This window comes from Wyeomyia smithii, chromosome 1 (assembly GCF_029784165.1).
Source record: "Wyeomyia smithii strain HCP4-BCI-WySm-NY-G18 chromosome 1, ASM2978416v1, whole genome shotgun sequence".
NCBI lineage: Eukaryota > Metazoa > Arthropoda > Insecta > Diptera > Culicidae > Wyeomyia > Wyeomyia smithii.
Window position 1 is genome coordinate 156174697 of NC_073694.1, and position 23755 is coordinate 156198451.

The window sequence follows — 23755 nt, forward strand, 5'->3', positions numbered from 1 at the left end:
GCAATGTTTCAGTTGGATCCAAAATGATTCATTTTAAAAACAGTATTCCTATTATTTTTTGTGCCCAACACTTTTCCAATATATTTTTTTTATTTCTTCAACCTAATTTTTCACTGTAATATTCTTATTCCCTTGTTTTAAATTTTCTTTTTTTTTCATAGTTGTGTATCATTTTTCAGTATTTCACTAGTCATGTTAAAGGTTGGCTCTACTACGCATACATTTTGTTGTCGTCTAATCTGGTCCCTTCATTGCCTATTTTTCTTTTGATTTGTATTCTTGTTTCTTTATTTATTTTAAATCATGTTACTCTTATTTGCACATTCGTATACTCTTTTTTATTAACAATTTTTATACTCTTCTTTTATCTTTATTTTCACATATATTCTCTCATATCTGGTTTTCCATATTTATTTAATAAGTTCCAAATTTTCATTTTGATCCTTCGATTCTCATATTTTTATTCAAGTTTTTTGTGATAGATATACACTCTTTGTCAATTTGTCATTACCGAGCCTTGATTTTCGTTTTTCGTTCAAATTTATTTTCATATATTCCCTTCGCAATTCGCTTATTCACATTTGTTTCTCATCACATTACTGTTCTCTTCATGACCCTCTCTCCCCCATTCCGGAGTATGGAGGAGTGTCAAACCATCAAAGAAACATTTCTTGCCACCAAAAACCTTCACATGCCAAATTGGATTCCATTTACTTGCATACTTTTCGAGTAATGCAGAAATTTGTGTTTCATTCTAAGATCTAAGAGGGAGGGGTGTCTTACCACACTGAAAATTTTTCCTGTACCACCATGAATATTTTGCTTGCTACACATATGGGTATTTTTGAAACCGGCCTAATATCAAAAACCTAGAAACCTAGAATTTCCCTCAAACCGATTGAATATCTGACGAACGGCTCACTATTGAATTTTTCTAGCAATGCTGCTGCGGCATGCTTCAATGCCCCAAATTCCTTCCAAGATCCCCTGATGCATTCATCACAGCTTCCTATGATTCATGTAACCAAAATATAATTTCCTGCATGTTTACTTGTTCATAACTACGGCAACGTAATGTTAATATAAAAAAATCACGCAAAAATAAAAGAAAAGGTGGCGATCAATAAACCTTTGTTCAAGGTGTGTAGTCAAGTTTTCCTCTTATTATACAGAGATTTGATGTTTCGTATGATACCTTGATCCATAGGCTAGACATTAGACGCCACGTTAGCAAGAATGTAAATGTTTGATTCACCTATCTGACTGCAGGTATGAAGCAACCGTAAGACAATTCACTGAATAACGAATGATCCATCAAAGCACTACGCGTTCCTCGATATTGAATATCTGAAAGGTGAACATTCTTTAAACATCTAGGGTCATGTGATTGAAAATGTTCAACAAATACTATAAACACGGATCGGTTGCCCGGCAAGGCTGATGTCCCGGTGAGAAAAATTAATTTTTTTTCATCTTCTGCATGACATTTTCTTTTTGCGAATTTTATTACCAAAAATATACCTTGTAATAAAAATGACTTTAAACAAAAAAAAAAAAGTGATAAAAAGAACAATTAGAAAAAATCTATTTTTTTTTTGTTTCATATTTGATATGTAGCTTGGCTTGACCCCCCAATCTCCCCCTCGTCACTGGAAGTACATTGTTCTTGATTTGAATTTTCTTTTTGAAAAAGCGTGATAAAAACCAAAAAAGCGTGAGATAATCGAGCGTAAATTGGCGAATGGTGATTAAAACGACTGTTGATAAAATCGAACAAGCACTGCATTATCAAATAATCACAATCAAATGTATTCCCTAACCTATCAGCAGAAATAAATTTACATGAGACAAGCTGTCAAAATTCTACGTTAACCTTGCGGTCGTGTCTTATATACAATGTCATCAATTTTTTGCTGCCATTTTTGAATTGCCTGAAATTTTGCAATAGTGTTTCTATGGGTTGAAATGTCTTTTTGTGTTACTGGTATTTTTTTCTTGAATTACGATTAATTTTCGAACAGGGTGTTGATGATTACAAATATTTTCAAAGCAAAACTGTTTGTTCGATCTGCAAAAATGCAAAAAAAAATGTTTTTTTTTAGTAAAAAAAAGTCGAAAGAACAATAAAAGCTGATTATCTAGAAAGTTTTATTTATTGTAATTGTTTTTTGTCATAAATATTACATAAGGTAAGCTAACTTTGATGATCTTGGAGAAATAACAAAAAAAGGAAAACATTTTTGAAAACAGGAACAACTTTTGCAAGACATAACAAGTAAACAGACACGCTACCGGCACACTCTTAGCAATTGACAGTGTCAAATGGCAAACGCAAGCGACAGATCATGACGAAATTACCAACATGTCCGGACATGTTTAGTAATGCTGTGCAGTCCACCGGTTGGTTTGTCTACTGTGGAACGCTGCGATCAAATGAGCTGCCTGCTCAGCCTTGCTGCGCTAGAATAAGCCGCTACACTGCCGGATGCGGATAGAGCCAGTTTCCAGTAAGAGTCAACTGTCCTCTTGATGCAGTAATCGATTATACATTGAAAACTGAATTTTTGAATGCTAGCTTTTATACGTGACTACTGCGAGCTAAACTTTCGGTAGGCGTGTGTTTGTGGACTAAAGTGAGTAAAACAATGAATCAGTTATTTACGCAAATCACGATACTCTAACGTCGGCTGGGCTGGAGACGATGGCCTTGTTTCAGCTCTGAATGGTTAAAACATGCGTTCAACTAGGCTCTACATTTTTCAATAATACAACAGTTTACAATTTTTTGCATTTTGATGGACGCATAGGTAAATTTTCAAACGAGTGCTGTAAAAATGAAGGAAACTTGCTGAAAATGACTCAGTTGTAAGCATTTGAAATTGGATAATTTTCGTGACGCTCTCGATGTTTCGGGTTTTCAATTCGTACCACTTTTTATGTTACCGTAGACGCAAGATATACTAAAATCAGAACTAAACATTATTTAAAATAATATTTATCAATTTTTGCTTCTTTTAACCTATTTTGTTGTAATTAAATTGATGATATTCCATCTTCAAGCGTTATCTCATTTTCTCTCAATTTTTGTTATTTTAAATTATTTTATATTTTATTATCTGTTTAATTCTTGTAAACCATTTGCCAAATGTTTTACATTTGTAATTTTTATAGTTCCTTTTTTGTTCTTATTCAGTTACTGCACGATATTTCTGTACCCTCGTGAAATCGTGTTACGACACTTTTTCTTGCTAGGAATAAAATATTCACTAATACCGCATTCAGTTATCTGGCCGAAAATCACCAAAGAGTAAAAGTAAACTCAAACACTTCTTCTTCTAGTCTACCTTTGAAACAAACAATTTCCCACTTTTTGCTTTCTTTCTCGATCTGTTTCTACAATGACAATGCATATCCAATCAACCTTCAGATTGGAGGGGGTCACATTTTCAGCGGAGAAATAGAAGAAAAACGTTATTTCGATTATTCCTAGTTTCGTTCCGACGAACTTCCCGTCGTCGCTGCTGCTGGCTCCCACCTGGGAACGGAAAAGCAACAGGTGTAAAATACGTTCGGGTTTCTAATGCTAATGGTTTTCCAGTTACCAGCTTCTGTCGGAGTCAATCGAATCGATCAACGGAAAGCTAGAACAGGGGCACATGAACCCATCAGTGGCAAACATCACGTAATATGGTTACGTTGCTTTTAGCAAAAAGTTTAATTCCTATTCAGTTATGCATGCATCTGAAGTATCCATCAAAATATCAGTACAAAGCATAACTTTCTGTGTGTGTTTTTTGCAGTTACTTTACCCCACATTTTTTGATACAGCATTTCATGAAGCCCAAAACAGGTTTGATAAAAAAAACAAACAACTGTCTCGCTGTACTGAAACAATTTCGTAAAAATCTTCCTTGCCGGCCTCACTCAAGCGGTGGGTTTGTCTGCTGACAGCTGAGGGATTGAGGAAATTTTGGTCGGTAGGCAGCCTTTCGAGTTGACCGACACGGACGAAAGGCAGCATTTCGTTTCCTTTGTGCTCACTTATTTCCACAGTTATCGTTTTTTTTTCTCTGCTAGTGAAACGCTTTACGGGAAGCAGGACCGGCCCGATTCATGTCAGATGATCATCGGCCTAGCCAGCTAGTGAGGAACATCACATCAACTTAAAGATGATAGTAGATACATTACTAGTTCATGAAAACCTAAAATAAAGTCAAACAAAATGTTTTGCTTTGAATTTTCTACCAGTGTCAGGAGAACGCCTACATCATACGGAATGCTTGAATTCAGAAGTAGCATTTTTCGTCCGAGCCAAAATAGACACAAGCAGCGCTGCTGGTAGCTTTCGCACAGCTCCAGGAAATGAACGCATTGTTTGTTTTCCATTCCTTAGTATTTTCCATTTCGGAATAGAAACAAAGAGCCATACCTACTTTTCCGAATGAAGCTACCAAGTAACCGTCAGCTCTGCGAGATGGAACGATGCTTGAATGCTTTTCTAGCAGATTAAGTTTTATTTTTCAGCACAATTCCTTGCGGTTTCAATGATGCTAGATAGCACGAATAGGGTGATCGAATTTGGCAGCAGCAGTGATGCTCATGTTCTTCCCTCGGCTGAACAAAATCGTTAATGCCACTCTGCGAGTGAATTTCATTAATCCTTATCTGGCAATTGGACAACTTCGCCCACTAGAGATCCAAAACCTTCAACAACTGATTGCAGCCAGACTTTTTTAAAAACCGATTCCGGCTATGAAATCAAAGCGCACTGCCGGAGAAAGGATCTCATGTTCCTTATCTCGGCCGCACTCGAAAACCACAACCGAAACGGAATTGATTTTCAATTAACTGTGGTAGGCGTCAGCCAAACTCGACCTTTCGCTGTCAGGGCTGCTGAGTGAGACAGACCAAATCGGGCCATCGGGTTTACCGCTGGAGCACTTTGGCTATCATGTGGTCACGTCACTCTTTAAATTTTTTGGCACTTTAGTCGGGTTTGCTGCTGGTTACGATAGTGATGATGATGGTGATGGCGAATGATGATGTTGGTGATGAGCAACCGACAGGAGTAACCATGGTCGTGCTTTTGAAAATCGCTTCCATTCAGGATTCCAGAACCGATGAGGGCGAAATGCATGCGTTCCAAGGTGAAAGAGTATTGGAGATGAACATGGTTTGGTTAGACAAACTTTTTTCCTCAAGACTGACTTAAAAGTTCAAATGGAAAGTTTTAAGCAACTAAATTGTCTATCTAAAATTTGTGTTGTTTTGTGTTGTTTGCCTGCTTCAGTGTGCGAAGAAATAATAACAGCAATAAAAATAACAGAATTGAAAACATCTCGTGTCATCGGCAATCGGTAATCAGCAATTTTTTTAATTTTTGTAAAAATGAAGAACTAATCAAGGGAATGGAATCAAATTTGACAGGGGGTTGTTTTTGGGGGCAGAATATGTTTCTAAGAAAATGTCACCTTTTCCAATATTAGAAAAGGAGGGTCTATACAAATTTTTGCATAACTTAAGAACCAATCAAGCAACTGGAATCAACTTTGGCGTGTGAAGGCTGTTGGGAGCATAAAATGTTTTCATAGTGGTTCGACTTTTCTCTCTACTCTAGAATAGGGTGACTCGTTTCTGCATAACAAGGGAATTAATCAAGTGAATAAAATCAAATCTGGCATGTGGATGTTTTTGGGAGTAGGAAACGCTTTTCTGATGGTTTGACACTCCTCCGAACTCTGTAAGGGGTGGGGGGATGAAGATAACTAAAATGTGATGGGAAACATATGTGAATAAACAATAGGAAGCTAGAGTATAAGAATAAAACTGAACAAAAAAACGAAAATCAAGGCTCGGTGAGAACAAATTGAGAAAGAATGTATATCTGTTAGATAAAACTTTACCGAAAATATGAGAATCAGAAAAACAAAATGAAATTTTGAAATTTTTGTAAAAAGCATGGAACACCTGATATGAGAGAATGAATGTGAAAAAAAAACAAGGAAGAGTAAAAAAATGAATATAAAACGAAGAGCACTAATGCGAAAATAAGAGTAACGTAATTTAAAAAAACATTTTAAAAAACACAAAGGAACTATAAAAAAGGAAATGAAAAGAAGAGATTAGACGACAAAAAAAAGTACACCAAAGTCGCTTTTTACGCGGGGGATACGTGCCGCATAAAAATAATAAAACAATAAAACAATAACTAATAAAACCGCATAGATTACGGAATCCGCGTAAATAAAAACGCGTAAATTCGGAAATCCGCGTAAAACGCGTTAAATTTTGGAATCCGCGTTAGAAAAAAATACCGCGTAAATTCCAGAATCCACTTAAAAAACGCGTGAATACCGGAATCCGCGTGAAAATAGCTGCGTAAAAAACCGCGTAAAAAGCGACCTTAGTGTATGCAAAAAATAATACCCAACTGTTAAAAGTGGAATATAAATAAAGGGAATGAGAATGTCACAGTGAAAATATGAAACTAAAAAAACCAAAAAAAAAATTTTTGGAAAAATGTTACAAGAAAAAAATTGGGAATGCATTTTATTTTAATAGACCTTTTTTGATCTGACTGAAACTTTGCACAGATGTTTTTATGGATTAGAGACGTTATTTTGTACTACTAATATCTTTTTGAATAAAGATTCATTTCATATGAAAAAGTATCAATGACAAACATTTTTTCTAGAGCCAAAATGGTTTATTTGATCAGTATGACGTTGTCGACAAAGCTGCAGATAATTATGTTGTCTTCCGAAAAAAAATGCACCGTAATTTTTTTTTTTTCAATAGAAAAATATTGAAAATTAATCATTTAAAAACATGTCTCCGGCATGGTGTTTTGACTAATTAAACTACGGGGGACGATGGTACTGTTTCACAATCAATATGCTTATTTTCGCTTTCCCTACTGCACACAATGTCTGCTTAATGAGCTTCCCAAGGAACACACAAAACATGTTAGAAAATAATTCTCAATGACAGTAGTCATATAAGAGTACTATAAGCGCATTCGAAAACTTGTGTTCTTAGTTTCTTGCTCTGGAGATATGATTTTATATCATTAGTGTATTTCATAGATTAATGAATATAAACTGCCTGTGCTTATCTTTAAGTTGTGCTCATGATGTTATCAAAACAGTACAAAAAACAACTTAAAATAAAACATTTGTGAGAAGTTGTTCTTCATCAGTAATTCAACCACACTTTGAAAACAAGCTCGTTTTTCTGGTTTTGGGGATGTTTTTCCCGATGTTTTCCCTATATTACACGCCCAATAACAATTTACGTACCTGTAAAGTGCTTTTCCTTCAGTTGGTCTTAGTATTCAGCAGCCAATTACTTGATCATATTGTTATTAAAATTATTTAAACGATTTTATTCAAACTATTTGAGTTGGATCGAAATGCGTCATGAAAATGTAAACAAAATGCTTGCAGTGCAACCAATGCCACGCCAATTTTTGTTACCGTATATCTAACAACGTTTTCTTGTTTTGTTATATTTTATGTCTAGATAACGTTAAAACTATACTAAAACAATTTTAATACTCAAGTGACAGAAACAACTCATTTTGAAAGGTTGAACATTGTTTTTATTATCAATTTATAATTAATTTAAAGTGCTGCTGACGAACACAATTTTCGATCTAGCTGCACTGCGCGTAACAATACATTTGCGCATGCGCTGGGTAAATGTTGTCATAGCAATACATTAGCGCATGCGCGCTGGTGTGGCATATTCTGACCCACGAATGCGCGAGTTTTTTTATTCCACTAGGCCAGTGCAGATCAACCCAGGAAAAAAGAAACGACATTGCGATTTACTAGGCAAGTAAGAAAGAGATGCCAGATAGTTGTTTACGAACTAAGCTCATGCGGTGTTGGGCTAAATTGAGACTATTCGCATTTAAACGAATCAGCAACCATTCTGTAATGAATAAGCTATTTTCCACTGATTTACAAACAGAAACCCGTATCCAATGAATGGCGCATGATTTTTTCAGAAGTAAAATGCAATGTTTCACCATGAAATTTGACGCGCACGTAGAACTTTGTATTAAAAGCGTTAAATAGTTGGTCTAATATTATTGTTTATTTTTGGTGAATATTCCATACGCCATAATCACTATTTTTTTACTTTGTAGTTCCTAATATAAAGCAGCGTTGTTCTACAATATTTCTATTTTGAAGTTTTATGCTTGCGTCAACGGTGTTTTTATAAGTTAGTAATTACAACTTGAAAATAACTTTTTTTTTTATTCTCGCTTATTTTCCGTCGGTCTAGTTCCGCCACTGTTGTGGCCAATCACCGACGCCCAGGTAGGCGACTCCACACCCAGGACCCTAACGCACGACCCGTTTATTAACGGACCGGCGCCAACGGCTTTACTTCCTCATGCGATGGAAGGCGTGATCCCAGAGATTTTTCGCCTCAGAAAATTTCCCGGTGTCGGCTAGAATTGAATCTAGACCAGTTGGGTTGGTTGTGAGTGGATCACGCCACCTCACAACCAGCGACACCTATGTCGGCGGTGGGATTCGAACCCTGGCGTCGAGCGTGGTTGGCGGAGACGTTACCAACCACACTAGGCCCCCGCTCTTGAAAATAACTTGTTTTCCATGTTTTTACCGCATTGATACTCGAGATGTATTTTGCAGCTTCAGTCTAGCAAGTTGGCTTGCTTTCATGAAGACATATACCTAATACTTCATATAGCACCAGTACTTGTTCTAGTAGCCTTCCATTTTTGCGCTTTTCTGGTGATAGAGATGTCATGGAAAAGGTAATGTCAACTGAAATCTATAACCGAAGGTTGTGTTGGAGGAGTTTTCTTAACTGTTCTATAACAACGTGTGTTACTTGGGTTGAATGTGTACGGGTAAAATCCGTTGTTAAAAATAGAAATTAATTTCGAAAAATTTAGCCCTACGGAGCACTTTCCGTTGTTGTGTCGCACTTGCAAGCACGACTCAGATTGACTTTGGTTTCGATCACACAGGTCTATAAGAGTTATCAGCATCAGCTGACTTTTCTGTGTGTGATGAGACATTCCTTTCAGTCTATAAATAACGCTTGCACAGCGGTGTGTGTAGTTAGGGATGAGCAATAGAATAAGTCGGCAGTGGAATGTGATACGCATATAGATTGTGAAACAGTACCACCGTCCCCCGTAGTTTTATTGGTCAAAGCACCAGGCCGGAGAGAGGGAGATTGCGAGTTCAAGTCCCGTCGGGATGCGGTAAATTTTTCCAAATCTGTATCATATTTCCAGTTCGCTTATTTTCGCTTTACCTACTGCACACATTGTCTGATCAATGAACTTGATTGTTACCGGGTAAAAGCCGTTGTTAAAAATGGAAATTTAGTTCGAAAAACGAAGAAAACTTGGAAATAAAAACAACATATTTTTCATCGAAACCAGAATTGATAAAAAAGAGAGAATTTCATGGATAGAGATCAGAAGACAATGAAAATGTACACGAAATGGTGCGAACGTTAAAGATGACTAGTGAAACACAGAAACATATGGGAAGCCTGTTATAAAAAGAAAATTAAAAATGTGGGAATGTGAAATGTGAAATGCTAGAAATAGATTAAAAAAGAGAGCGAATTTATGATTTGGAACAAATGATAATTACACAATAGGCGAAAAAAACTACGAAATTATGAAAATTTATGTCATCAAATAAAAGCTCGGATACAGTTCTGAAAATAACATAATTCGAATGAATCTGAAAGATATCAAATATTTCAGAGGGAAAATATGAGAATGAAGAAAAACAACATTAGGAGAAAACAAAAAAGACCACTTCTATGAGAACAAAATAAAATAATTTAAAAAAGATGAAACGAAAGATAACAGGAATAAAAAAAGCAGCACAAAAGAAAAAATTTAAAAAAAAATTAGGAATATTGTAAAAACCGGGAACTGAAATAAAAGGAGAATGAAAGGAGATGTGCAAACATTTGAACGAAAAAATAACTAAATTTTACTGAGTAAATATAGATAAAAAATTTATAAAATATAAATTAAAACAGATAGTAGAACATGAAGAAATTGAGGCTAATTAGAAAACTGGTTTAATATTATATATGTGAGAGAAATTAGTGACAATGGAAAAGTCAAAATTTCAGTTAAACAAATTTTAATGAAAAATAAACCAAAAATGAAATATATTATGAACATACAAAAGAAAATAATTAATGAAGAAAAAGTGCCGTAGAAAAAAATGTACAAGGTAACCCTAAAATGTAAAATGGATGCGATAAGAACATAATCGAATGTTTAGTGGAGATCTGAAATTGAATATCGTAATTGATAAAAAAATGTGTAGATAAGCGAATATGACTGATTGGTGAGAAAAAAAGTGAATATGATTAAAAATTTTCAAATGAGGATGATAGAAAGAGGGAGATATATTATGAATAAATTTAATGAGAATAAAAAAAAGAAAATCAAAGGAAGAAAAAAATGATTGCGACCAAACGATAATGAAATATTAAGAACGGTAAATGAGACTCAACAAATGCTCAACGATAAAATATTTTCAGATTTTGTGAATGTAAAATGTTAAAGGTTGATGAAAACATAACAATTGAACTGAATAGTTGGTTAAATACAGGTCGAACTCGACTATATACACTAAAGTCATTTTTTACGCGGGATATACGTGCGGCGTAAAAAGCGACCTTAGTGTATAGTCTCCGAGTTTGTTCTGTGAATATTGATTTGTCAATGTTTTCTTAAAATTTTTGAAAATTTAATTTTTTTTTTATTTCAAAATTTATTTTTCATTTTAATTTTTTTTTTTATTTATGAGTCATTCCATACGAAGCGACTACGAATAAGCACAAACTTGGACACGACCATCACAGATTTTGCTTAAAGTGGGGGAAATTATTCATCTAGTGTCATTTTGGAAAATAAAACCAATTTTGGTGTCGATTGGAATACCCGCCCCCCCCCCCCCTTTTTTTTTGTTGCATGATAACGCTTTTTTTCAAAATCTTTTTTTTTCTTTTTCCTACAATGTTTAGACGTAAGACGTTTGAAAAATGCTGATAGGTGATTTTTGAAGAAAATAAAAATAGTTCAAAAATTTCGTAATTATTTTTTTTACAATTTAAAAACGTATGACGCCCGAGAAACACTGATGGGAGGTTTTGAAAGAAAATAAACCAATCAATAATATTTTTTTCAGGATTCGTTGCTTTATATTTTCCAAGAAACACCTGTCAGTATTTTTCGAACGTCCTACGTCTATAAATTGTAGGAAATAGAAAAAAGTGGTTACGACAAAAAAAATCGTTATCTTGCAACGAAAAGGGGGGTCCCACAGAACGGAGGGTATTCCAATCGTCACCAAAATTGGGACTTTTCTAAAGTGACACTAAATGAATAATGCCCCCAACTTTTAGCAAAATCGGTGATGGTCGAGTTCACGTGGCATGTACAGTTCGTTTGTGATAACCTTTTTTTTTTAATTTTTCGAGAATATTTTTAAAATTTTTATTTGTTTTTAGATATTAAGTTTTTTATTTATTTCTCATTTGGTTCAATATATTTTAATTTTTTCAAATTTACCAGGCGTACTCCTAAGTAATTTCCGGTTTTTTCGATGGATGGTGTTCTGTTTTGTACCGCTGTAGGTAACACATACCATATGTCATTTTGTTCAGTCATATCGAGTGCTTGAACTGGGTTGACATTATCTCGAAAAAATCTCCCATCAAGTTTTTATTGCGTGTCAAAAATGTCGAATTTTGTACCGAATTTTGAGCATATGCGCCATGCATTGCTTTTCATATTGAATCAAGGGAAACAAAGTGTCCGAAAGCCACTGTGCGCTTGTGGAACTTTATGATGATCGTGCATTAAAACTTCGAACATGTGAAACGTGGTTTCGACAGTTCAAAAATGGAGATTTCGACCTGAACGAGGCCGCACGCTCCGGTAAGCAAAAATCATTCGATGACGCCAAATTGCAAGCATTATTAGATGAAGACAACATGCAAACGCAACGACAGCTTGCAGATGCGTTGGAAGTTCAACAGCAAGCAATTTCCAAACGTCTGCGAGCCAGAATATCAAAAACGACAGAAGAAGGTGATTTTGCTCCACGACAATGCGCTGTCACATAAGTCGAATGTCGTTCGTGACTTACTCACCAAACCTGGCGCCATCCGACTACTACCTCTTTGCCTCCCTTTCTGAGCAGCGCTTCGACTCGTACGAAAATGTACGAAAATGGCTCACGGAGTGGTGCACCTTCAAAGGCAATGATTTTTACTAGCGTGGTATCCACAATTTACCAGAAAGGTGGGAAAAATGTTTAGAAAGCGATGGAAAATATTTTGGATAAAATAAAGGTTACGTTTTTTTGGAATTATGTGTTTTATTTGCAAAAAAACCGGAAATTACTTAGGAGTACACCTGGTATTAATCAATTAGGGAACGTCCATTAATTACGTTGCACATAAACAACTATTTCGACCTTCTCTCTTTCTGTATAGATGTTCGGTATGGGTTGCAATGCTTTTGCCAGATAGCCCCGCTCGCTTCCCATCAAGCGTTATGTATTTTATGGATGTTCTCTTGCAACATATCAGCTTTAGATAAACTATTTTAGAAATTGAAAAAAAAAACTGCTATATATAATCGAGTCTGAAATTATATATATTGGAATTATATATATAGTCGAGTCTATATATAATCCATTCTGATCTGTACTATAAACAGGGATTTTTCAGGAAATTATTTACAATTCCGTCGTGAAATCATGCAAGTTGAATCAATTTACAATGAAGATGCATTCGCTTGGGAAAGAAATATTAGAAATTTTGGGTACACAATTATAACTTTATGAGAGTATGAGAGGCGAAAAATTATTCAAGTAGGGGTACTGGGGGTAAGCCCGGCCCCCTAAGGAAAATGATTCTTTAGTAGCACTTGATGGCGAATATTTTTATATTTCTTTCACAGAATCATTTCCCAGATTGTTTTCTACAAGATATGAAGGTTTTCAGTACTTCAAACTGTTATTTTACAAGAAATAGTGAAGTTTTGAAACTAAGATAAAAACGACGTTTAGCAATCAGTGCGGGTGAAACCGGCACCCCTTGGAGGTAACACCGGCACCTAAGTTTGTTCATGAATTAACTCGAATTAACTGAACCAATTTGAATTCGAAAACCGCCGAATGATAGATCTTGCATTTCTGTATGTTACTGTTGAATTTGGTTGTTGTCGGTTAGCTGGCTCTGGGCAGATTGCCGGAACAAGTTTCGGTGAACATTATGTATAAACAATGACAGAATTTGATACTCGGCAAGCCTATCATGTGGCACTTTAAATCATATCATTAACTAGTTCCATTGAAGTCAGGATCACATTGACCACACCGGAGCATATTTCAAATACCACCGGGAAAGCCGTTAGTTTTGTGACTTGATTCAGTACATTTGGCACCTTTAATAACCCTTGGAATCATTCATAAATCTCAGAAGAGCTTAAGTGCATGGTTCTAAGTCGAATAATTAATTTATTTATCAACGAGACATCGGTAATAGATGTGAAATATGTGTCAGTAACATCCAACTAGCCTCAGACCATGTCGGGCTTACCCCACTCACTGGGTGACGGTGTTACCCCGACAGCACACATTTTTTTAAAAAGAGTATTTCTACAAATTCTTTGCTTTAATTTACCTCAGATCGAATTCCTGTGATTGCTAACAATACAGGCAATAAATTGTAGAGCAACGAAAAATTATTTTAGTCTTTTCAAACGAATAAAAGCTTAAGTTCCACTCACGACAAATTACAACCGCTTACGCATCAGCTGCAGTAGCGTATGTTTTGTCTATTATTTTGACGTTTGACGTTTCACGGTGGCTTCGATGTGTCTTAAAATGTCTAAAATATTAAATACCAATTCTTCACATATTCTAAAACACAGTTAATTAGCGTTTTCTAGTAAAATCCTAGGGGTGACGGTCTTACCCTCAGTGCCGGGCTTACCTCCACTACCCCTACAAATGAAAATTGCAAAAAATATGGCAAAATAATGTTGGACTATTCCAAAACCAAACAAAACCAAAGACCCCAAAATTATTAAAGCACTAGAATAGATATATTGAAACCATGATGTACGGAGCACATGAAACATGAGATTACTACATATTAGCAAAACTTTTAAACCAGCTTACCAGGATGATGTAGATTCCTACATCAGTCCTCTCTCCATGCTCAAATTCCTCCAGCAGAAGATCCCGTAAACAGGATTTTTCACTCTATATTAATCAAAAAACTCCAACGTTTGTTGCGAGCAAGAAGCCTTTCGAGTTCCGAAAAGTATAAATGAAAAATTTGTAATCCTCGGTATGCGTACCAACGACGATATGACAGTTTGCTGTAGCAGTAACACTTAGAAAGTTTTTTTTTCTCACCGCCTGTCTTTGCATTTTCTCTTGTTTATCATTTTACAGGTGTTACGTCGTATAATAGGAAAGTTTTTCTCCCCATGCCCACGGTGCACCCTCAGCAAACCGGTGGACCGGTAGCTTCAACGAGGAGACGACTCTCGGCTAGTTTGCGGATGGTGTAGCTGTAGGACAACAAAGACGCTACCTTTCTCGGTTCCGTTCGTCTGCCGGTGCGCCTTGGCGAGGGAACGAACGATTCGGCAGATCGGCAGAGTGATAAAAACTGCAAAGGTAGTAAAAACACAAGCTGAAAGCTGACTCGATGAACAAAAATTCGAGCGCAAAATTGCAAGTGATGGTATTATTGGAATAATTTAAAATAATATAATCCACTTTATCCGCGCCTGGATATTCGAGGCGCCAGAACAAAGTTTGAGCGGTGCGAAGGGCGATCAAATACCGCGCTGGCTGACGAGGCACATGGGTAGATGGGAAAAGTTGCTGAAGCGGTAAAATAGACGTAAATTTCTGAGCAGCAGGGGCGAAAAAAGTTTAATCACCTGCTCGATGCTCGAAGAAGAAAAGTATTAGCAGTCAATGTATGCGAGTGTACAGTGGATGGGGGGCATTTGTTTGTGTGTACTTTTTCGTCTAATATCAAATGCAGTTTTCCTTCTGTCGTTCGAACACCGTTCGAGTTGGGAACGCTGAGTGAAATATGATTGCGGGAAGAAATTCGAGCGAAAGGTAAAAGTTCTACGAGAAGAAATGTGCTAAAAGAAGGCAGCGATCTGCTAGTGAAAGTGACGTTCGGCGTTTTTTTTTTGTTTTTTACTCGTAAGCGCGCCCGACTGTGTTTGCGTGTCCATGCGAAAGTTCATTATGGAAATTTCCCTGGCAGGTGGCCTCGCGGCGAAAAGTAAGTTCTGAAATTTTCCAGACCAGCGAACAGCGGCTACGAGATTGGGTGCTTGCCATTTTTTTCAGTAAACTATAGCGCTTCCCCATCAGCCGGAAGAAGCAGCAGGTGGTGGAAGAAAACAGAGAGAAAAAAAGAAAGAAAAGAAACCGGAAGCAGAAAATTGAGAAATTCCAGACCAGTAGCAAGATGGCGCTGCGGAACCAAATTTCGGCCCAGGTGTACTGCTTGCTGTTGACCGTTTTGGCTCATCTGGCAACGAGCGTTAAAGATGGTAAGTTGGCTCGATTCCAAGTTTGTGTTTACCTACTTGAATTTTTGCGATGTTTCAGCTTTTGTTTGTGAACAAAGAATGAACAATTTAGTACACATGTTCAATTTAAAGTTTTCAAATGTTAAATGAAATCTTCGAATTTACATAACCAATTGGCATTTGTACGGCGTTTAACATTTACCAAATAAACCAAAGCGCCTTCCCCCTGTCGATACCTCTCCTAAGCGACAAGTTTCTTCGTCTGTTTCCCCCCAAATAAACCTTTCTATGCAGACAATTTTCGAGCAGCATACGAAGTTAAATTGTTCCAAATTAGTTTACCGAATAATTCCGATTCCATTGTTAACCCACGATGGCAGCAGAGCGCATCGTTTGCCTGGTGCATTCCAAATAACGACAAACAGGCAAACGGCAGACAACAATCGATGTCGGTGTGACGCAGTTCGCGCTATCCTTCGCAGTCGACTGCTTGCCTGTTTGCCGCAGTCGACGATGAGCGACGTCGGTTGCTCAAAGGCCAAAGTCAAACCGAACAACCGTTGCCGTCATCTTCCTTTCGTTATCAGGGTAAACTCAAACGGAAGTTGTTTCCGTTCCTCCGGCTCCGCTCTGGTGCTGCCAGTTCAAAAGATGTTCATCAACAGAAGCTAATTGCAATTAGCAACCATGTTTAAGAAATGAATGAGGACAAACGCAGCAGATAGAAATGTGGTGGAAAGGCAGCAGGCGAGATTGAAACGAACTTTCTGTATGCAAGCTGCTGTTTCAGGTACCTTTACCTAGCCTTTACTCTGCGTATTCGGAAAGTTTTATGTTCAAATATTTCGCTGCCGTTAACGTAAATATTCCGCATTGAAACGAACTTTTTAGTTGAACGGGCTTTGAAATGGATTACAACTAAGCGAGCATATCATTGAAATGAATCCTCACTCATATTTGCATTAGACTTTAGTTTCGGTTCAAATTTATTTCAAGAAAAGTACTTCAGGCTGTCTACGCGGAAGGTATTTTTGTTGTATTCTAAAAAAAGATTTGCCTAAGAGCTCAAAATGGAAAAATACGAAAGATTATAGTGTTTTAACCGTTCCTGTGTAATTTGTGAACCTAACAAGCTCGGAAGTACGTCGAAAGGTTACAGAGTAATTGCTTGCCGAGTTTGTCGCTTTTACGTTTGCTTACGGGAAGCTTCATTCAAGGCTTTGAAGAGTTTACGCACTTTAGACTTGGCTAGGTACACCAAAATTAACAGAAACAGGTAAATTGGGGGACTGGAGCGAATAAAAAACAGAAAGTTTTTACTTAATGAAGTTTTTTATTTAAATAACCCAAGTAACAAAATTGGGTTTTTTAATGTTTTATTGCGCTGTTTAGGTTGTATTAAGCACTATAAAACTTTGATAAATCAATTATTGTTACTAGGGAATGCATTAATTGAAGTTTTTTAAGAAAATAATGCATTAATTAACTAACAAATATCTATAAAACGCAAATATTCACAGACGAAACCATTTCAATATCAAAGTATAAGTCAAACATCTTAAAGATATCTGTTGACAAATGAGCGCATTATTTCAACAAGAATCTTGAACAAGTGAAGTGAGTTTTGTTATAGCAAACAGCATAGAAGAATATCGAAAAATTGTAGAAAATCACTATAGGAAGTTGTGTTGAAAAAAATCTCTTTAAAGCGCGTTCTATACAAAACCTTGTTGTCATTGACAAAGTTGTGTCTCATAAAATTTAGCAGAAAGTGAATCGATTCCTGAGACTTTTTTACTCAATATAGGACAAAATTTGACAATCACTTATTCTGTTTTGTGAAACATACTAAAACCATGCCAAAATCGTTTTTGTAGAATCACCGTTTTGAGCTCAGTTTTTGTCCGATTTAAGATCTGTTTTTTAAAGTTGGGTAAGAAGATGCTAACATGTGGACAAACTCTTAGAATTTTGACATTAGGTCTTAAAACAAAATGGCGTCGAAAAAACATCGAAAATTTTCGATCTCTCAAAAATTCAAAATTGCCCTTTAAGTTGAAATATGTTCACACTCAGGGAAATTTGGTTTTGCATCAAAATACACAAAAAATATATATAGAAACCAAGGCAGAAAAAAAGTCAATTTTTATTGCACTGTGTTATAGAACTGTGAAAAAAGGTAGGAAATTGCCGTAAAAAGTTATATTTAAAATAATAATTTTTGGAGGCATTCTAAAAAACTTATCAAATGTTCATTTAAATATGCAGATAGATATATGGTGTATCTTGTTAAAACTCGTTTGTTGACTGTGTTGGGTGTGTTGTGTATATGGCACATTTCTAGGAATGGGAGTATGTGGGTACGGTTGCACACCCAACACAGTCAACAAACGAGTTGATCTCGACGGACTTAACACAGCTCACGCAGCAGTTCTGTCAAGTATCATACCCAACACAAACACTCCAGCCAATTAGTTCTTTCTGTGTTCTTTCAATCCGCCCACCAGCAATATCGATGTCCTACCCCTCTCAAATTCAAACTACTACCCATCAGTTCCCATCCACCATCGCAATAGGTCCACAGCAAACAGAGTTGTAAGCGAATTTGAAATATTAGTTTTTCGAAAATAATTTTATATTTAAAAAAATTGTTACCACCAAAACCATAGAATGTACCCAAAATCGCCCAATCAGTGTTGACGATAATATTGTATCTTGATAAAGAAAGAACGTCTAGTTCGGTTGACGTGTGTAACAAGAATGAAAAAGTTTTATTAATCTCAAATAGTCATGGCTTACTCCACGTAATCCTAACAGATAAGCTTTAGAAAGCATCTTGACAAGAAATGAACGAATAATATGTAAGTCACAGACACAATAACCACAGACAATCAGCTAGACTATAACTATTTGTAAAACTATGTTAAAAGCCTCTAATCATGTAATAAATCCCCTCAGTTTCCCCTGAAGATGTCACTGACCAGTGACGAAACGTCGGAGAGTATATGATAAGCCGTTCTAATTTTATGTGACTGCTCAGCCGGAAGTATAACATAGGTACACAACATCCCAACAGTCGAAAACTCAGCAAAATTTATGGTTCTAATTTGAAGGCGAATAACTATAATTCAACTAAAAGTATGTTCAACATCATATATTTTCATGAGTTCTAAGAACTTTTACATGAGTTCCCGGCTTGGAAATAAGTTATGGGACTCGTTTTCTTTTATTTTCCTCTATATACAAAGAATAAACGCATATCAGCCTCCAAGCATTCTATGACGGCCAAACCGTTTATTATCTTACCTTATTGTGACTGTCATGTGAACAATTTGTTTGAATCCAACATTTTTTTTAAATGGCCGCATTGGATCATTCATTTACCAAAAGCAAATTAAGCTGATAGACAAATGCTCATTCGACATAGAGCCCACTATTGAAAAATTTGGATGTTTGCCCTAATAATTCTTCTGAACAATACAGTCGTATAGATTGCTACTAACAAAAGTTAAGTACAAAAAACTAACTTTCAAGCAAGTTCCATATTATATATTTTATAACTTTGTACCAAAAAAGATAGGGTTTTCATTTGCTTAACAAAGTTTCATATTTTTGAATCTTCTACAACTTTGCTGAATAAACTATTCTTCTATCTCTTAACACAAAAATGTTAGTTATTTTGTTTCTAGTACAGTAAACTTTTCATATTTTTTGACAAATTGCGATTATGCGGGTCATTAATACAAACAATTGTTACGAAGACTTTATTAAGCTAGGATGAAGGTGAAAAGCGCTATGGAATTAATTTCCACTTTTTGCATTATTGGACCACTGTGCGCTGGATGCTCCCATGTACAAAGGAGTTTGGTAACTTTTCTACACTCTCAGTGCAGTGCAGTGTGCGTAATGACGAGCATCATAGTTTGTTTATAACGTGCTGTGATATTTTCGAATTTTTACGTGTGAAATTGTGTGTGCACATAGAATATTTAGTGTCTAAAGTGTACTATAGAAAGATCTTCATCAGGATAAGTAGAAGTGCAGTAATATCTGCTGCTTATTTTGAATAAATTTTGCAATTTTATTTGCTTTCCGCCACGGCTGGCTGCCTTCGGCATTGTTTTTTTTCTTTTTCAATTGTCTCTGCCGGTAGTGTTGTGTCGCCGTACAGCATCCACTGTGTAGGTAAAATGGAATGTGCAAAGTGTAGTCAAACGGTTGTGATCAACGATGTCGTTTACTGTTGTAACTGCAAACAGAGATTTCACTCTCGCTGTGTAGGCATCGGTAATGCGGCTGTTAAGTTGATCAATGCGAATGACAATCTTCTGTTCAAGTGTGATAATTGTCTATCGGTTCAGTATTGTGATGAGCAGAATGTATCGGTTTTGGATGTCAAAGTAATAAGAGACGAGATTAACAAAATTTCTGCCTCTTTTACAGATTTGCAAAACAACATTGCTGCTCAGATAGACAACGCGTTCAAGATCGGGATGGAAGAAATGAGATTTAATGTAAATGGTACTCTAAAGGAAAGAGTTGCCGATTTTGAAAAATTAATGCATGAAAAAATGAATAATATGACTATGTCATTTTTTGAAAATAAACGTGATAGAGATTTAGTTGCGATGAATAGTGTGATATCTGAACCGGCTGATCTCAGCTGTAATTCAGCTAAAAAGGTTAAAAAACGAAAGTTTTTTTTTTATTCTCGCTTATTTTCCGTCGGTCTAGTTCCGCCACTGTTGTGGCCAATCACCGACGCCCAGGGAGACGACTCCACACCCAGGACCCTAACTCACGACCCGTTTATTATTAACGGACCGGCGCCTCATGCGATGGAAGGCGTGATCCCAGAGCTTTTTCGCCTCAGAAAATCTCCCGGTGTCGGCTAGGATTGAATCTAGACCAGTTAGGTTGGTTGTGAGTGGATCACGCCACCTCACAACCATCGACACCTATGTCGGCGGTGGGATTCGAACCCAGGCGTCGAGCGTGGTTGGCGGAGACGTTACCAACCACACTAGGCCCCCGCTCTGAAACGAAAGTTAAATGAAGATGAAAAACAAAGTTTTTGCGATGAACTGATGACTTATGCAAACGTTTTGAGCGGTAGTAAGAAACGTAAGGCTTGTCCGGTCATCGTGATTAAACCAAAAGAGTCCACCCAAAGTAGCGAAGCTACGCGGGAGTTTTTAAATTCAAAATTGAATCCTAAAACACACAAGATTAGTAACTTTAAAACCGGGAAAAACGGCTCTGTTATTGTTGAGTGTGCAACAAAAAAAATGTGGAGGTTGTGAAAAATGGCATTGAAGGTAATCTGGGTGAAAGCTATACAGCTGTTGTTCCCACACCTCCGGTGCCAAGATTAAAAGTGTTGGGCATGAGCGATCAATATTCCTCAGATGTCTTCATTGACTTTTTGAAAAGTCAAAATGAAGACATTGCAATTGGAGATGTCAAAGTCTTGCGTACGTATGAAAATCCACGTTTCACGTATAACAAGTACAACGTTGTGATAAAAGTCGATTAAAAGACTTATGACTGTTTATTATCCGCGAAAAAATTAAATGTTGGGTGGGATCGGTGCCCTATAGTTCCAGCGATAAACGTCCTTAGATGCTTCAAATGTGGAGAATTCGGCCACAAGAGTACAGATTGCAAAAACCATGAAACGTGCTCTTTGTGTAGTGAGCATCATAGAACTTCGGAATGCACATCCACTGTATTGAAATGCGTTAATTGTTCTAAATACAATGAAGATCGTAAAATGAATCTGAACGTTAACCATGCGGCATCTAGTTCAGAGTGCCTAGTTTATAAAAAATTGTATGATCAAAAAAAAGGCAGCCTGCATTTCAATAAATAGCAATCAGGTTCCAGGAATGTGTGTAGCTTAGATATTATATATTTGAATATTGCTGGTCTCTCTACAAACTACGTAGCTTTACGTCAGATTGTAGAGTTGAATCGTCCATTTTTAGTTTTTTTGTCAGAAACACACATAGTAGATATCGATGCATTTGATCAATATTCTATTCCGGGATACAATATTGCTGCCTGTTTGTCACATTCTAGACATACTGGAGGGGTTGCTATTTATGTCAAAGAATCAGTACAATTCAATGTTTGTTTCAATGAAGCAATTGAAAGAAATTGGTTTTTGGGCATAACAGTGGACCGAGGCATGAAGGTTGGTAACTAGGGTGTAGTTTATCATTCCCCTAGTTCTAGTGATCAGCGATTTTTGCAAATACTAGAAAACTGGTTTGAGTTATTTGTGGATAGCCGCAAATTTAACGTGATTGCTGGTGACTTTAACATAAACTGGCGTGATAGCTTTAATTCGAGCCATTTGAAGAGATTAATAGAGTTTTGCAATTTAAAACAAGTTGTTACTGAATATACGCGTATTTCTAGACACAGTAAAACTTTAATTGATCATGTTTATACAAACTTTGATTCTGTTCGCGCTGCAGTAAAATCTGAATTGAAAATAACCGATCATGAGACTCTTGTTATTACTGTAAATCAGAGTATAAACAGTGATGATAATTTAGTTAAACTAAAGTGTTGGAAAAATTACTCGAAACGAAAGGTTTCGGATCTTGTCGCGAGAAACGTGGATTTCCCATTATCGGGGTGCCTTGATCATAAAACCGATGTTCTCAATAACGTCTTAAAAACGTGTACTAATCAGTTAGTGGAACAAAAGTTTGTTGTTGTGAAGAACTCCAACAAGTGGTACACTTTGGATCTTTTACGTCTTAAACGTAAAAGAGATGGATGGTATAAAAATTTTTGTGGAACAAATAGTCACTGATCACTGGCGTAACTATACGATGGCGCGTAATATATATTCTCAAACTCTGATCAAAACACGGAGCGAATATATACAGAGGAAAATTGAACATCATAAAAATTACAGAAAAGAGTTATGGAAAATATTAAAGTCATTGTTGAAACCTGGCGTTTGCAAATCGCGGTCCATAACCTTTAATGGCACAGAAGAACAATCAGAACAAGCAATCGCTTCTAAGTTCAATACTTATTTTATCGATAGTGTTTCAGATATCAATCGATCTATTGAATTGGTGGATGAACCTGATGAAATGAAACAGCCAATTAATGTTAACAGTACTTTGACCGGTTTTCACCCTATTTCATACATAGAACTGGAAAACATTTGTTTTTCAATGCAAAAAACGGCTGGAATCGATAACGTTAATGCAAAAGTGATTCAAGATTGCTTTCATGTCATCGGACACGACCTCCTTGGCCTAATCAATGAATCGTTACAAACTGGGCACATGCCACGAGTTTGGAAGGAATCTTTGGTGGTTCCTATTCAAAAGGTTGCTGGTACGAGTAAAGCCAAAGAGTTTCGTCCCATCAACATGTTGCACACATTAGAAAAAATTTTAGAACTTGTTATCAAAGGCCAACTTTTAAATTATCTTAATATGAACAGTTTGTTAATACCAGAACAATCAGGCTATCGAGAAGGTCATTCTTGTGAAACTTCGTTGAATTTGGTGTTAGCAAAATGGAAAGAAAATATTGAGCGTAAAGAAACTATTGTTGCTGTGTTCTTGGATTTAAAACGCGCTTTCGAAACAATTTCTAGGCCCTTATTGTTACGAACAATAAAACGCTTTGGTATTACAGGTACTGCATACAAGTGGTTTGAGAGCTACTTGTGTGACAGAGCTCAACAGACTATTTTCAATGAATTTACATCTTTTCCCATGGGAAACATTCTTGGAGTACCTCAAGGAAGTGTATTAGGGCCCATTTTATTCATAATGTACATTAATGGCATGAGACAAGTTTTACGTTTCTGTGATATTAACCTTTTTTGCAGATGATACTGTACTGTTCATTGCAGCTAAAGATCTCGATTTTGCTATTATTCGCTTGAATGTGGACTTGTGTTCGCTGAGTAGATGGTTGAAATTCAAACAACTAAAACTGAATATCAGTAAAACTAAATTTATGGTTATTTCGCGCAACCGTTTTACCGAAAATGTCTCTGTGGAAATTGACAGCGAGACACTTGAACGCGTACGTGAGATGAAATATCTTGGTGGGACTATTGATGACAAACTTGAGTTCAATATTCATATTGACAATGTCATCAAGAAAATT

The 23755-nt window shown here is 36.4% G+C and overlaps 1 protein-coding gene across 2 annotated transcripts in view; it reads left to right on the forward strand.

Moving 5' to 3' along the window:
- The window catches only part of LOC129728542 (hemicentin-1), a 612544-nt gene that overhangs the window by 73791 nt on the left and 514998 nt on the right, over nucleotides 1–23755 (forward strand). For both annotated transcript variants that reach the window (XM_055686987.1, XM_055686989.1), the window contains exon 2: nucleotides 14496–15625. In XM_055686987.1, coding sequence (XP_055542962.1) covers nucleotides 15541–15625 — 85 coding nt within the window. In that variant the 5' untranslated portion in view covers nucleotides 14496–15540. The remainder of the gene's footprint in view (nucleotides 1–14495; nucleotides 15626–23755) is intronic.